The sequence below is a fragment of the Medicago sativa genome, chromosome 6, assembly GCF_051527215.1.
Source record: "Medicago sativa cultivar Bolivia chromosome 6, Bolivia_mono, whole genome shotgun sequence".
Classification (NCBI taxonomy): Eukaryota; Viridiplantae; Streptophyta; class Magnoliopsida; order Fabales; family Fabaceae; genus Medicago; species Medicago sativa.
In genome coordinates, this window is record NC_140754.1 from 56,630,188 (window position 1) to 56,648,006 (window position 17,819).

Sequence of the window (17,819 nt, forward strand, 5' to 3'; positions counted from 1 at the left end):
CACCCAAGATATTCAACATAAGAAATGCATAAACACATGTACCTTCATTTAATAAAATCAACAGGCATCAGTCAACATCTTATAATAACGGGTGAGCAACAACATTTAGGAATATAAAACAAAAAATATCTAACAAAATACGATTCATTCATGTAACAGCCCGATTTTTCGATAGTTTTTTTTATTATTATGTGTTTTATATATGCTCGTATGTGATTGTGTGCCTCTGTGTGTAATCGTGGTTGGGAATTGTAGAATTCGGTGCTAGAAGGGTATTTTAGTCATTTTGGACTTAGGGGTATTTTGGTCATTTCACGAGTAGGTGTAATTTTGTAATTTTGATGAGGATTACTTTTAGTGCTTAGTGAGAGTGGGTATTTTAATAAGTTACTAGAGAGAGTGTAGTAATTATTTTATTACCGGTAGTTGTTATTACATTTTACCGTTAAGTGAGTAGTAACATTTTGGGTTAGAATAGAAATTGGTTAGGCCCATTAAGACATTATGAGTTAATGCTGGTGTAAGCCCTAGAGGCCAATAATTTACGTTAAACATTATTTTATGTATCATGACTTTTATTATTGAATAATATATGACACTCTTTATTATATTTGTGTAATGATAATAAAGTCCTTAGAATAGATAGTTCGTGTAATAATATATTAAGTGTGACTTAATCATGAGATTACATTATCATAAAGAACGCTATTCTTAAATGTATCCGTAGTCAAAGCTTTAATATGAATAAAGAATAATAATAAAGCGTCGAGACTATTATGTACGTAGATTGATGACTGCATCTCATGGGTCATAGATATGAGATATTAAGTCTATACATAGGTATAAATATTAGGAGTAATATTTATACTGGATTGACCCACCGTGAGAATACTACATAGTAAGTTATGCAATTGTCATAAGATATTCTCACAATGATAATAGTGTATATCGCTCTTAGACCTGAAACCACTATGATCCCTAGATGTGGACTCAAGTGCTTTGTTGCCATTCTAACGTTGTCTGTAATAGGATAACCATAACGTTGGTTGATGGGTGCTTGATGAAGCATGCTGAGGGACATGAGTGTCCTAGATGGGATTTGTCCCTCCTCATAAACGGGAGATATATCTTTAGGCCTCTTGATGAAATATGACTGTAAAACTGCATGGCCATGCCGAACTAAGTCAATATAAGATATTGAACTTGTTCGTTATTCAGTATATTTCGGAATCAAGAAATATAAATATTGATCTATACAAGGGTGACAATATCTATGCCTTGGGATCAATAAAGATATCGAGACAAAAGAGTAATTGTACACATGAGTATTATCATGGAAAGGTTTCGTCAGATCACTTGACATTCTTGTCACTTGGGTAGCGATGATGTGTTGCTAGATACCGCTCATTGTTTATAATATTAAATATTAGATTTAATATTATTGCCAACGTGACTAGAACCTATAGGGTCACACACAAAGAACAGTCAAAAGAGAAATATATAAGTATGACTTATATAAGGGGTGCGTTTAGTAAATAACGCTAATTAGTTAGCAAAATTACTAAACTCGTTGTTGGGCTTACTGAAGCCCAATTGCGACTTCTGACTTGCAGAGCAGACTAGAAGTTCTATAAATAGAACTCTAGTGCTGAAGTGTTTGGTTACACATTTTGTAACAACCCTTCTTCTCTGAACTTCCGATTCATTGGCTAACACCGAGTTTTGGAGGAGCATTGTTCGTGTGGACTTGCTAGAGGCTTTGCTGCTTGTTGCTTGCTTGGCTGTGATCGAGATTCCAGTTTCCAGTTTCCAATGTTCACATTCCAAACATCGAGGTAACAATCGAATCACTGATTCATGTTTGAATTTCGTAATGATCCAAGGAAAGAAAATCGAAATTATTCCGCTGCTTCAACTCCTTTCTTCCATTCGATTTTCCTTCAGTGGTATCAGAGCCAATTACGAAACCTTGGATCGGATTGCTTTGTTACCGCTTTATGTTTTAATTTGATTAAACATATTGAACGAAATTAAATAATAAAGAGAATTAAAATTGGCATCGTATTATATTATGTTTTCTGTGCATGGCTTTTCGATTTGATTCGATGTTTCAGAAACCGTTTCTGGTGAAACATCGACGTTTCGATTATACATATCGACAGGAACATAATTGATCGATCATAAAACGCAATTAATAATAATATCAATCACGTCTATGTGCACGGCTTTTCGATTTGCTTTGATGTTTCAGGAACCGTTCCTGGTGAAACATCAAACCTTTCGATTATACATATCGACAGAAGCATGATTGGTAAATTCTGTATAACAACAATGTATGTGATATACTGGATTTGATCATAGTTTAAATAAGTCAGATGACATTTATTTATATTAATTGATCTGATGTATGGAGCTTTGTAATCGATTCTATGTACTCTGGTGAAGCATCCTAGACTCGATCATGATATATGAATAAATAATCAGAGTACTTGTTTAATAAGATCAAATTGTTATGCGGGATTAGGGTTATCAGAACCACCGTTCGCTGACCGGACAGCGGAACCCCCGTATAATCTGCGTAGGGTGATCATATGTCGAATTTTAATTTAATTTATTTAATTATCAGGTATAATTAATAATAATAAAAAGTGTGTTTGTTATTATTGTCATGTGAATGATTATGGCCTTATTCCTTTTATTTTATTTCTTTTGGATATTGAAATACGGCCTGTGTGTCGTGCCTCTCTCTTATATCTCCATTGTACATTCTCTTCTCATCCACTCCCTCGTATGTAAAACGAGTTTCTTTCATATGTAATGTAAATAGAATACAAGGAGGTGATAGGGCTCAGGACGTTAGGATAGTCCTGGAAGTCAAGCTTGGAGAAGCAAGGTCGTTTCTAGGATTAGTTTAGATTCTCTCATTGGCTTGAGAGAGTCATAACGTTAGGATGGCCATAATCATGTCACTTTATTATTGTATAATTGTTATGCATGTTATGATTGGAGTGGGAATATATGTGATATATAAGCCGTGGTGAGGTGAGATCAAACTTAATAAAAATCCTTCAAATCAAAATATTAAGTTTAATGCTTTCAAAAAGTTTAACAGCCTTCAAGACTAATATCGAATATGTGGGTTTTGCCTCCGTGAAGCGCATAATTTATACTAGTAAGTTGTGGTGCGGTAATCCAATTTACCCAAGTGTTATTCTTTTGGGACTAACTTAACTAAATTAATTTTAATTTGATTAGAATAAATTTAGAAGCTATAATTGGGTAACATCTATATGTTAGATTTGAATAAGAGTTATTCACCTAATTGATTTGAAAGTTGTATAGGATACAATTGGAAATGTTCCTACCTAAATTGCTGAGTTTTAAGTACAGCCCCCGTTGACTTAAAGCAAGGTGAAATAAGGATTTCAATCCACTAGAAAATCTTCCAGCGAGATTTTCCTAGTCAAATGTTTGAAGGTCATTTGATTTGAGTAAAATAGTGGGAACGTATTTAATTAAAGGCCAAGTTAAATATGTTATTTTCATGATACTTATTTTGTATATTTTAAAATTGTAGATGGCCAATAACGCTTCAAACAACATTTTGCGATCACTCATTGAAAAGGAAAAATTGACTGAAACAAATTTTATTGACTTGTACCGTAACATGAGGATTGTCCTCACCCACGAGAAAAAGTTGTATGTGCTTGATGGACCCGTTCCTGAGGCACCACCTGCTGGAGCTCCTGCGGCTCAAAGAAATGCTCATACCAAGCATCTCAATGATTCCGTAGAAGTCTCTTGCATCATGCTAGCCACCATGATTCCCGAGCTGCAAAAACAGCATGAAGGGATGGCTGCGTTCGATATGATCGGACATCTAAGGACTCTTTATGAAGAGCAGGCTAGGCATGAAAGGTTTGATGTCTCTAAGGCCCTTTTCTCTACCAAGCTGTCCGAAGGAAGTCCCGTAGGACCTCATGTGCTCAAAATGATTGGGTACTCTGAGAACCTAGCTCGATTAGGATTTGTCCTTGAGCAGGAACTTGTTGTTGATCTTATGTAAGCCCTAGAGGCCAATAATTTACGTTAAACATTATTTTATGTATCATGACTTTTATTATTGAATAATATATGGCACTCTTTATTATATTTGTGTAATGATAATAAAGTCCTTAGAATAGATAGTTCGTGTAATAATATATTAAGTGTGACTTAATCATGAGATTACATTATCATAAAGAACGCTATTCTTAAATGTATCCGTAGTCAAAGCTTTAATATGAATAAAGGATAACAATAAAGCGTCGAGACTATTATGTACGTAGATTGATGACTGCATCTCATGGGTCATAGATATGAGATATTAAGTCTATTAGGAGTAATATTTATACTGGATTGACCCACCGTGAGAATACTACATAGTAAGTTATGAAATTGTCATAAGATATTCTCACAATGATAATAGTGTATATCGCTCTTAGACCTGAAACCACTATGATCCCTAGATGTGGACTCAAGTGCTTTGTTGCCATTCTAACGTTGTCTGTAAAAGGATAACCATAACGTTGGTTGATGGGTGCTTGATGAAGCATGCTGAGGGACATGAGTGTCCTAGATGGGATTTGTCCCTCCTCATAAACGGGAGATATATCTTTAGGCCTCTTGATGAAATATGACTGTAAAACTGCATGGCCATGCCAATATAAGATATTGAACTTGTTCGTTATTCAGTATATTTCGGAATCAAGAATTATAAATATTGATCTATACAAGGGTGACAATATCTATGCCTTGGGATCAATAAAGATATCGAGACAAAAGAGTAATTGTACACATGAGTATTATCATGGAAAGGTTTCGTCAGATCACTTGACATTCTTGTCACTTGGGTAGTAATCGATTGAGATTCCAGTTTCCAGTTTCCAACGTTCAGATTCCAAACTTCGAGGTAACAATCGAATGACTGATTCATGTTTGAATTTCGTAATGATCCAAGGAAAGAAAATCGAAATTATTCCGCTGCTTCTACTCCTTTCTTCCATTCCATTTTCCTTCAGTTAAGCCCAATTAAGTAAAGCCTATTTAAACACTAGTGTTAGTAGTGAAATAGGGTTTTACCAACAATTGCCATTTGGGAGAAGAGGAAGAAAGAGAAAGAGCAAGAGAAGGGAAAGGGTTTGAAGAATGAGAGCTAGAGAGAGCTAGGGATTCAAGTTGTGGGAGCTAAATTGAAGCCTTAGCTTGAGTTTGTGAAGAATTAAGGTAAGGGGGTTAGTCTTTGGTCATAATTACTTAGTTGTAGCTTCTACCCTAATTCTTTACTTAAGTACTTAATTGAATGATTGATTATTGTGGAATTAATTGTGAAATTCGTGCTTATGTTATGATGCAATGTTTGGGCATGTAAATTGAATGTTAATTGAGTTGTTGATGATGAAATTGCAAGCTTAAATCATGCACATATGTATGGTTTGTGTTTTGCCCAAAAATTGTTGATATGAGATGTTTTTGTTGATGAATTGTGATGATTTCATGATTTGTTGTTGTTGCTGATGTTGTGAGGTGTTGTTGTTGATGAATTGAACCTTGGGTTATCCTTATCTTGAGCTTATGATGATTGTGTTGTTATTTTTGAAATTTTATGAAAAATGGGTCAAATGGTGAATTTTGTTGGGAGAATGTTTTGGGTCAAATTTTATATCAATTTAAGTGTCTTTTCATGTTTGGAAATGTTTGGACGAACCTTGGGATCAAATTTGGGCATTGTGAAGTCAAAATTGGGGTTTTGGGGGTGAAAATGGAGGTTTTCCCGAGACTGAACTGTCACAACTTGCCACCGCACTCGCGAGGCGAGTTGGACGCGAGCAGCAGGGGCTCCCTGGAGCTTACTCGCCTCGTGAGTAAAGTTACTCGCAACGGCGAGTTGCACAGGGCAGTACCCCCTATTTCTTGTTCTTGCATCTTTTTCCCTCGTCTCTGTTTTGATTTGGTTTTTGGTGTAAACATGAAAATTTTAGATAATTTTGTTATCTTTCCAATGGCGTTGGTTTGGCTTGAAAATGATTCTTGGATTTTAAGTGATGAGGAAAACACTCTAAGGATGTCTTAGAGAAATTTTACGTGAACTCCGCATAACCACTTTTAAGTCAACCCAAACCCTATGGATTGTTTCCTACATTCGAACATGGGTTCTATAAGTTCAATTATGGTTTTCAAACTGTGATGTGATGGATCTAACTTGTTTTGATTTTAAAATGGGATTCTTTTGTAAAAACACTATAAAGTGAGACGAACTTTGTGAAGTTCATGATTTTGTCATGTTTAGCCGGTGAAACGCCAAGGTATTCTCTACTACACTTATATGTAGTCTAGAGGAATACTTAGTTGAGGCATTGGTTCTTGTTTACTTGGTTTTGGTTCAATATTTCAATTATTTTGAAAATGAGATACAGATAGACGAACTTGATTGAAAATGGTTCTTTTAAACCAAATACCTTATAAATCTTTTGTGAATGGTTGTATATGATTAATTGATGATATTTGGATGATTGTGGACGATTGAATATGATGTTTATCATGAAATGATGTGTTGTTCCATTTTACTTGGTTTATGAAGAGTATTTGGAATTGTGGTGATATTTTGCGGCAGTTGTTGATGTATGTTGATCCATGTTGATGACTCTCATTTGAATGGTGATTTGTTTAATGTGTGGACATGAGTACTTGATAATGCAATTGTTATTGAGATACTTAATGTAAATGGATGTGTACTTTTACGTTGTCGTTGATAGTTGTAGGTTGAAGTTGTGCATTATCGGGTCGTTGTTGTATGTCCATGCATCATATCATATTGAGTCATATGCTGAAATATAAAAGGAGGCGTACTCTTACATAGATGTGCGGTTGGCATCTATTGACTGTTGTTACGGTACCACATGCATATATGTGTCGAGTCTAGGCGCATTGCATATTGAAATGTTATCTTGTTGTGGTATGTGAATGGTGTTTGTTGGTGATAAGTGTGTTTGATGAATACATACTTGTGACATTTGGAATTGATTGGTTGATGAATTGTGTCATAATCGAATATGTGACTTGTTGAATTTTGTGCATTGGTGAAATTTGGTGAATGTTCTGATTGTGTAGATTGGTGTATATGTACATTGGTGAATTTTGTTGATGGTTGTGAATAATTGGACTATGCTCTAATTTCATGTTTTACGTGTTTGTGCTTATACACTTGGTGAATCAATTTGATGATAACTATTTTGATAATAATGATGAGATGAGAATTGTATATGTATATACATATGATGTGGTGATTTATTTGATAATGATGATTACTTGCTTATAACTTTAAATGATGAATTGAACTTGTTGAGTTAAGTATGCTAAATGAAGAATAAGGTGAGTTATCCTTTCATTGATTGATGTTGATGAATGATGAGCTTATGTCGATGACTTGATTAGAGATTAAATATGTCTGTTATGCTATGATAATAATGTGATAGCTTGAGGTGCAAGTAATGGGGGATAATAATCATGTGATGCTAGTATTCTAGGAGGGATGGTTATGTATATGTGATATGTATGACTCCTTGAATGCTATGTTTATTATTTGTTAATTATGATTAATGTAATGCTTACCCCTAGTGGTTTTTACCGCCTACCTGTCTGTATGGATGGATAGATGCTGTGTAGGAGTAGTTGCTTTTGGTAAGTGCTTGGATAGCGAGAGCTTTCTCCGTTATCGGTTGGAGTCGTAGGTCTAGGCTCTGATTAGGTTGTAGTGTCTTTATGTTTGTGTTGGATTCTGTTTTATTTGTTGAGGGACTTGCAGGACATTATATGTTGATATATTTTGACGATGGTATATATTTTTGGAGATGTATGATTTGTATCCGCTGCGACTGTTGAGATATTATATATATGCTTGTTGTTTGTTTGGATTTTGTTAGACGTAGCATCTATTTCTTGAATATTTAGTATATTCGCGTGTTTTATCGCTTCAATAGAAATACGGAGTTACACGTTGGTATCAGAGCCGTGGTCAGTCTTGTCTGGACTAGTATTCGTTGAATTTCCTGTTTCTATGCGACATGTATGGAAGTACTGTCGGTACTTGTTGTGTTGTTTCGTTCTTTTAGGTGGGTTTGAGCATAGTGGGGGAGTAGCAGGATGCTTCATGCGTGTCAATCTGGCAAGGGAAGGTATCTTTGGCTGCGGAGGCTCAGTTGGTTGTGGTTTGTGTTAAGGTTCCTGTTGATTTTGAGTTGGATCTTGTGTGTCTTCGATTGAAGCATGTGGACGTGATTTTTGGTATGGATTGGATGTTGACTTTCGGTATTAACATTAATTGTTTGACCAAGAGTGTAACGTTTTCTAAGCCGGTAGCTGAGGAAGGTGGGAAGTTCTTGACCACGGAGCAAGTGAAGAAGTCTTCGGACGGTGAAGCTAGTGTGTTCATGATGTTTGCTTCCTTGAAGGAAAGTAGTGAGAAAGGAGTTGGTGATTTGCCGGTAGTGCAAGAGTTTCCAGAAGTTTTTGCGGATGACATTACTGAGTTATCGCCGGAGAGGGAAGTTGAGTTTGCAATTGATTTGGTACCAGGAACGAGTCATGTTTCGATTGCGCCATATCAGATGTCTGCATCAGAGTTGGGTGAATTGAAGAAGCAGTTGGAAGAGTTGCTCGCGAAGCAGTTTATTAGGCCGAGTGTTTCTCCGTGGGGTGCTCCTGTGTTGCTGGTTAAGAAGAAGGATGGAAGCATGAGGTTGTGTGTGGATTATCGACAGTTGAATAAGGTGACAATCAAGAATCGGTATCCGCTACTGAGGATTGATGATTTGATGGATCAGTTGGTTGGTGCGGAAGTGTTTAGCAAGATTAATTTGAGATCAGGATATCATCAGATCAGAGTAAATGCAGAAGATATATCCAAACTGCATTACGAACGAACGAGGTATGAACACTATGAGTATTCTGTGATGCCATTTGGAGTATCTAATGCGCTAGGTGTTTTCATGGAATACATGAATAGAATATTTCATCCTTTTTTGGACCGTTTTGTGGTGGTATTTATAGATGATTTTTTAGTGTATTCGAAGTCTGAAGAAGAGCATGCCGAGCATTTGAAGATTGTGTTGGGAGTCTTGAAGGAGAAGAAGTTGTTTGCTAAGTTGTCGAAGTGTGAGTTTTGGCTGAGTGAAGTGATTTTCCTTGGTCATGTGATTTCTAAAGGTTGTATTGTCGTGGATCCGTCGAAGGATGATGCAGTGTTGTAGTGGGAATCACCTAAGTCTGTTTTTGAAGTTAGAAGCTTTCTTGGTTTGGCAGGTTATTATCGGAGGTTCATTGAGGGATTCTCTAAGTTGGCGTTGCCATCGACGTAGTTGACTTTGAAAGGGAAAGCTTATGTCTGGGATGCTAAGTGTGAGAAGAGTTTCCAAGAGTTGAAGAAGAGGTTGACTACAGCTCCAGTGTTGATTTTGCCGAATCCGAAGGAATCGTTTGTTGTGTATTGTGATGCTTCTAAGATGGGTCTTGGTGGTGTGCTTAAGCAGAATCGTCAGGTTGTAGCTTATGCTTTGAGGCAGTTGAAAGTACATGAGAAGAACTATCCGACTCATGACTTGGAATTAGAGGCAGTTGTGTATGTGTTGAAAATTTGGAGGCATTATCTGTATGGTTCTAAGTTTGAAGTGTTCAGTGATCATAAGAGTGTGAAGTATCTGTTTGATCAGAAGGAGTTGAACATGAGGCAGAGGAGATGGTTGGAGTATCTTAAGGATTTCGATTTTCAGTTGAGTTATCACCCTGGGAAGGCGAATGTTGTTGCTGATGCTCTGAGTAGGAAGTCGCTGCATATGTCTGCTTTGATGGTTAAAGAGTTGGAGTTGATTGAGTAGTTCCGAGATTTGAGTTTGGTTAGTGAGTTGACACCGGAGGGTGTGAGATTGGGAATATTGAAGCTGACGAGTAATATCTTAGAAGAGATTAAGAACGGTCAGAAGGAAGATTTGGGACATGTAGATCGAGTGGTGTTGGTCAACCAAGGTAAGGGTGGAGACTTCAGATTGGATGAGAACGGTGTTTTGATGTTTCGTGATCGTGTTTGTGTACCAGATGTTCTTGAGCTTAAGAAACGGATTTTGGAAGAAGGTCACAGAAGTAGTTTGAGTATTCATCCATGAGCGATTAAGATGTATCAGGATTTGAAGAGGTTGTTTTGGTGGCCTGGAATGAAGAAGGAGATCGCAGAGTTTGTGTATGCTTGTTTGGTTTGTCAGAAGTCTAAGATTGAACTTCAGAAGCCGTCGGGTTTGATGCAACCGTTGTTTGTGCCAAAGTGGAAGTGGGATAGTATCTCTATGGATTTTGTTGGAGCTTTTCCGAAGACTGTTCAGGGTTTTGATTCGATTTGGGTGATTGTTGATCAGTTGACAAAGTCGGCACATTTTGTTCCTATCAAGACTGGTATGTCTGTGGCGAAGTTGGCTGAGATCTACATTGAGCAGATTGTCAGGTTGTATGGTATTCCTTCTAGTACTGTGTAGGATCGGGATCCGAGGTTTACTTCTAAGTTTTGGGAGAGTTTGCAGGCTACATTGGGAACTAAGTTGAGGCTGAGTTCTTCTTATCACCCCCAGACTGATGGTCAGACGGAGAGGACTATTCAGAGTTTGGAAGATTTGTTGAGAGCTTGTGTTTTGGAGCAAAGTGTCAGTTGGGTTGAATGTTTACCATTGATTCAGTTTACTTACAACAACACTTTTCATTCTAGTATCGGAATGGCACCGTTTGAGGCTTTGTATGGTCGGAGGTGTAGGACTCCGTTGTGTTGGTATGAGTCAGGTGAAAGTGATTTGTTAGGACCGGAAGTTGTGCAAGAGACTACGGAAAAGGTTAAGATGATTCAAGAGAAGATGAGAATGTCCCAGAGTAAGCAGAAGAGGTATTATGATAAGAGGAGAAAGGACATTGAGTTTAAGGTTGGTGATCATGTGCTTTTTGAGAGTGAATCATGTAACCGGTGTTGGTCGTGCTTTGAAGTGTCGGAAGTTGACTCCTCGTTTTGATGGACCGTTTGAGATCATTGAGAAGGTTGGGGTTGTAGCGTATCGGATTGCGTTACCACCATCTTGTCGAATCTTCATGATGTGTTTCATGTGTCTTAGTTACGGAAGTATGTGTATGATGTTTCCCATGTGATTCAAGTGGATGATTTGGAAGTAAGGGATAATTTGACCGTTGAAACTTAGCCAGTTAGGATTGAAGATCATGAAGTGAAGCGTTTGCGTGGCATGGAGATCGTTTTAGTTAAAGTGATTTGGGTTGGACCGATTGGTTGGAGTGCCACTTGGGAATCGGAGAGTAGGATGAGGGTTACGTATCCAGAGTTGTCTCCTTCAGGTAATTTTCGAGGGCGAAAATTCTTTTCAGTGGGGGAGAGTTGTAACGGCCCGATTTTTCGATAGATTTATTTTATTATTTATTTATGTGTGTTATATATGCTCGTATGTGATTGTGTGCCTCTGTGTGTAATTGTGGTTGGGAATTGTAGAATTCGGTGCTAGAAGGGTATTTTAGTCATTATGGACTCGGGGGTATTTTGGTCATTTCACGGTTAGGGGTAATTTTGTAATTTTGATGATGATTACTTTTAGTGATCAGTGAGAGTGGGTATTTTACTAAGTTACTAGAGAGAGTGTAGTAGTTATTTTACTACCGGTAGTTGAACGTTGTTATTACACTTTACCGTTAAGTGAGTAGTAACATTTTGGGTTAGAATAGAAATTGGTTAGGCCCATTAAGGCATTATGAGTTAAGCCCAATTAAGTAAAGCCTATTTAAACACTAGTGTTAGTAGTGAAATATGGTTTTACCAACATTTGCCATTTGGGAGAAGATGAAGAAAGAGAAAGAGCAAGAGAAGAGAAAGGGTTTGAAGAAGGAGAGCTAGAGAGAGCTAGAGATTCAAGTTGTGGGAGCTAAATTGAAGCCTTAGCTTGAGTTTGTGAAGAATAAGGTAGGGGGGTTAGTCTTTGGTCATAATTACGTAGTTGTAGCTTCTACCCTAATTCTTTACTTAAGTACTTAATTAAATGATTGATTATTGTGGAATTTATTGTGAAATTCGTGCTTATGTTATGATGCAATGTTTGGGTATGTAAATTGAATGTTAATTGAGTTGTTCATGATGAAATTGCAAGCTTAAATCATGTACATATGTATGCTTTGTGTTTTGCCCAAAAATTGTTGATATGAGATGTTGTTGTTGATGAATTGTGATGAATTCATGATTGGTTGTTGTTGTTGATGTTGTGAGGTGTTGTTGTTGATGAATTGAACCTTAGGTTATCCTTATCTTGAGCTTGTGATGATTGTGTTGTTATTTTTGAAGTTTTATGAAAAATGGGTCAAATGGTGAATTTTTTTGGGAGAATGTTTTGGGTCAAATTTTATATCAATTTAAGTGTCTTTTCATGTTTGGAAATGCTTGGACAAACCTTGGGATCAAATTTGGGCATTGGGAAGTCAAAATTAGGGTTTTTGGGTGAAAATGGAGGTTTTCCCGAGACTGAACTGTCACAACTCGCCACCGCACTCGCAAGGCGAGTTGGACGCGAGCAGCAGGGGCTCCTTGGAGTTTACTCGCCTCGCGAGTAAAGTTACTCGCAACTGCGAGTTGCACAGGGCAGTACCCCCTGTTCCGTGTTCTTGCATCTTTTTCCCTCGTCTCTGTTTTGATTTGGTTTTTTGTGTAAACGTGAAAGTTTTAGATAATTTTGCTATCTTTCCATTGGCGTTGGTTTGGCTGGAAAATGATTCTTGGATTTTAAGTTATGAGGAAAACACTCTAAGGATGTCTTAGAGAAATTTTACGAAAACTCCGCATAACCACTTTTAAGTCAACCCAAACCTTATGGATTGTTTTCTACTTTCAAACTTGGGTTCTATAAGTTTAATTATGGTTTTCAAACTGTGATGTGATGGATCTAACTTGTTTTGATTTTAAAATGGGATTCTTTTGTAAAAAAACGATAAAGTGAGACGAACTTTGTGAATTTCATGATTTTGTCATGTTTAGCCGGTGAAACGCCAAGGTATTCTCTACTGCACTTATATGTAGTTTAGAGGAATACTTAGTTGAGGCATTGGTTCTTGTTTACTTGGTATTGGTTTAATATTTCAATTATTTTGAAAATGAGATACAGATAGACGAACTTGATTGAAAATGGTTGTATATGATTAATTGATGATATGTGGATGATTGTGGACGCTTGAATATGATGCTTATTATGAAATGATGTGTTGTTCCATTTTACTTAGTTTATGAAGAGTATTTGGAATTGTGGTGATATTTTGCGGCAGTTGTTGATGTATGTTGATCCATGTTGATGACTCTCATTTGAATGGTGATTTGTTTAATGTGTGGACATGAGTACTTGATAATGCAATTGTTATTGAGATACTTAATGTAAATGGATGTGTACTTTTACGTTGTCGTTGATAGTTGTAGGTTGAAGTTGTGCATTATCGGGTCGTTGTTGTATGTCCATGCATCATATCATATTGAGTCATATGCTGAAATATAAAAGGAGGTGTACTTTTACATAGTTGTTGTAAGAGGAGGTGTACTCTTACATAGATGTGCGGTTGGCATCTAATGACTGTTGTTACGGTACCACATGCATATATGTGTCGAGTCTAGGCGCATTGCATATTGAAATGTTATCTTGTTGTGGTATGTGAATGATGTTTGTTGGTGATAAGTGTGTTTGATGAATACATACTTGTGACATTTGGAATTGATTGGTTGATGAATTGTGTCATAATCGAATATGTGACTTGTTGAATTTTGTGCATTGGTGAAATTTGGAGAATGTTCTGATTATGTAGATTGGTGTATATGTACATTGGTGAATTTTGTTGATGGTTGTGAATAATTGGACTATGCTCTAATTTCATGTTTTACTTGTTTGTGCTTATACACTTGGTGAATCAATTTGATGATAACTATTTTGATAATAAAGATGAGATGAGAATTGTATATGTAAATACATATGATGTGGTGATTTATTTGATAATGATAATTGCTTGCTTATAACTTGAAATGATGAATTGAACTTGTTGAGTTAAGTATGCTAAATGAAGAATAAAGTGAGTTATCCTTTCATTTATTGATGTTGATGAATGATGAGCTTATGTCGACGACTTGATTAGAGATTGAATATGTCTGTTATGCTATGATAATAATGTGATAGCTTGAGGTGCAAGTAATGGGGGATAATAATCATGCGATGCTAGCATTCTAGGAGGGATGGTTATGTATATGTGATACGTATGACTCCTTGAATGCTATGTTTATTATTTGTTAATTATGATTAATGTAATGCTTACCCCCAGAGGTTTTTACCGCCTACCTGTCTGTATGGATGGGTAGACGTTGTGCAGGAGTAGTTGCTTTTGGTGAGTGCTTGGATAGCGGGAGCTTTCTCCGTTATCGATTGGAGTCGTTGGTCTAGGCTGTGATTAGGTTGTAGTATCTTTATGTTTGTGTTGGATTCTGTTTTATTTGTTGAGATTTTTCCCACTTGTCGGGACTTGTAGGATGTTATATGTTGATATATTTTGACCATGGCATATATTTTTGGAGATGTATGATTTGTATCCGCTGTGACTGTTGAGATATTATATATATGGATTTTGTTTGTTTGGATTTTGTTAGACGTAGCGTCTATTTCTTGAATATTTAGTATATTCGCGTGTTTTATCGCTTTAATAGAAATAGGGCATTACAATTCACACATACATCTTAAAATAGTCACACTTCTTTAAATAACACGTCTATTAATTTCACATCTTCAAATATGTTTGATAATGGATGCAATGTCCCTAACTCGACTCTATATGCATGTGGTATGTGGTACCGGTTTTGGATATCAAAGTTATATTACTAATTAATCCCCCATCTTTAGATCACATCTTTAAATCAGACTGACCATGGATGCATGAACACCAAGTAATGACTCAACAAATGCACATTTTAAATGACTCGACAAATACACATCTTTATATAACACATCTTTAAATCACACATCTTTAAATAACACATCTATAAATCACACATCTTCAAATAACACATCTTTATATAACACATCTTTAACTCATACATCTCCAAATAAAACATCTTTATATAACACATCTTTAAATCACACCACTTCAAAAAGCACATCTTTATATAACACATTTTTAAAATCACACATCTTCAGATAACACATCTTTAATTAGCACCATCGTCAAATACACATCGTTAAATAGCACATCAATTACACATCATTAAATAACACTTTAATACACATCATCGAATGATTCATCATTAAAACATATTATATTAACCTATTATAATTATGTTGTAGTAATATTCGTATACTATGTATACACTTATAATAATAAAATATCTCCATTGTAATTTTTTTTTGAAGAGATTAAAATGAAATATATTACCAAAATGAAGTGTATTTCCTAGCACAAGGCGTGCGAAGGAAAGACAACAAAGTCAAATAGTATTTACAAAGAACCTGTACAAAATAAACAAGAAAGAAATAACTCATTGCCTATGTCCAGCATGATGAACGGACTAAGCCACCAGCCATGATAATTGAAGGGAAGTGTAACGTATTTCACCTTCAGCCACATAAAGGTGAGGGACTTAATCTTATCAACCACCTGAATTACCGAGCATTCTTTACCATTAAACAATCTATTATTTCTTTCTTTCCAAATATCCCAAACCGTAGCAAACCAAATGACCTGTAAGATTGAGCGGCGCTTCTTTGCAATTCCGCCACTAAAGCTAAATTGATGAAAGTGAGGCAACACCTGATCAGGAACAGCGGCAGAGATGCCAAGGCATCTATAAATTAAATGCCAAACTGATCCAAAAATATGACAATGTAAGAGTAAGTGTTGAGATGATTCAATTGAACCACATCCTGCCACACAAATCCTTGAATCTCGATCAATAATACCACGATGATGCAAGTTGTCTTTTGTAGGCAACCTATCACGGAATAACCGCCAAGAGAACAAAACAACCTTCAGAGGGGCATCCTTATGCCAAAGATCAGAAATTGTTACCGGAGAAACTAAAGGAGGGTGAACAGCTAGTACACGATAGGCACTACGAACAGAGTAAACAGTAGAAGATTCCAAAGTCCATAGCCATCTGTCATCCTTGTCAACCTGCAAAATTACATTTTGAAGTAATAACAACAATTCACCCAACATCTGCTACTCCCACACAAACAACCTCCGCCGCCAATTCCACGCCCCTCCCTCATCTCCCCAACCCAACTGACTCATGTCAAACACTGTTAACTCCTTTAACAACGACAAGTCATATAAACGACTATACCTGACACTTAACGACATCCCACTAAGCCACACATCCGACCAAAAAAGCGTGTGTTTCCCATTACCAAGAGAGCGACTAACATTATCATTAAACCAACTCTCTGACACAAAGCAAACATGTCACGCCACCAGGTTGATGCCACACGGCCTCCCCACTGAATTCTCCCTCCCTCCACACCATACCGCGAAGCCAACACCCTAAACCACAAACTACTTCTATCTACCAACAGCCGCCAACACCACCTTCCTAACAGCGCTAAATTAAACTCCCTAATTCTCTTTACCCCCAAACCATCAACCTCCTTACTCCTACAAACAATATTCCAATCCACCCAAGATATTTTCCTGTGGTCCTCACTCCCCCCCCCCCCCCCCCCCCCCCAAAAAAAAAACAGTTAAAAATAGATTCAATAGTGGAGATGATACCTGACGGAGCCTTGAAAAAAGAAACAGCATAAACAGGCAGCGACGACAGGACAGACTTCAGCAGCACCAAACGACCACCCATCGACAGATGTTTTGATTTCCCACCGGACAGTCTAGATTTAAGGTGGCTAATAAGCGGTTCCCAAAAAGCCAAACGCCGAACATTACCAGCAATAGGCAGACCCAGGTATATAAAAGGAATGGAACCCACCCTACAATTCAACACCATAGCCGCTTCAGACAACCAGGAATTTGCGACATTGACACCAACTAAATGACTTTTTGAGAAATTTACTTTCAACCCTGACAAACTTTCAAAGAGAAGAAGAAATTTACTTTCAAACCCTAACAAACTTTCAAACACGCCAACTCAACAAACACCTTTCTCATTTCTCTCTCTTCTCCAAAAGATCAAAATCCTAACCGTTTTCAGAAATCATCAAGAACAATGAAGAACATTTCCAAACCCTAGAATTTCCAGAAACCAAAATCAAACCAAATTGAGCTGAATTCTTCACGATTCTCAGTGATTCAAACTTGAATCTTCATCATCAAACCGAAATCACTGCAATTCCAACACAAATTCATCAGCAAAGCGACGAATTCGTACGATCACAGTTGAGAGTGTGAGAAGAGGAAAGATCGAACCAAAGTTTTGAACCGGTGAAGAAGAAAAAGAAGAATTACCGATTTATTTTCGGTTCCAACCCTTACTAGAAGAATCTGAAGATTTCTTGAGGATCTTTTAGTTCGAATCTCCGATTAAAACCAGGTAATCACAAAGAGCCTTCTCATTTTCATCGCAAAAGCTCAACGAAGGTCCGTAAGATCAAATAAACGGTGAATCGAAGTGGATAAACGAGTCTCAGAACTTGTTCCTTCAAAAGACTTTGAAAAAGATTAAAAATGTTAAAACCGAATCTTAAAATGTAGATCTACAACATTTCACCGTTTATTTTGCAAATCAGTGT

At 36.8% G+C, this 17,819-nt stretch overlaps 1 protein-coding gene and 1 pseudogene across 1 annotated transcript; one reads left to right on the forward strand and one right to left on the reverse strand.

The window, feature by feature from the left end:
* The first annotated feature begins 3,577 nt into the window (after positions 1 to 3,577).
* LOC146915826 (uncharacterized) lies at positions 3,578 to 4,066 on the forward strand. The gene has a single exon (XM_085721448.1). It carries the CDS (start codon positions 3,578 to 3,580, stop codon positions 4,064 to 4,066), a length of 489 nt encoding a protein of 162 aa, XP_085577574.1.
* Positions 4,067 to 15,576: 11,510 nt separating this feature from the next.
* On the reverse strand, positions 15,577 to 16,371 carry LOC146915827 (uncharacterized; annotated as a pseudogene).
* Positions 16,372 to 17,819: the final 1,448 nt, after the last annotated feature.

Excerpts from the sequence above, each read along its gene's own strand:
- LOC146915826 (XM_085721448.1), top strand. The coding sequence starts at position 3,578 with ATGGCCAATAACGCTTCAAACAACATTTTGCGATCACTCATTGAAAAG.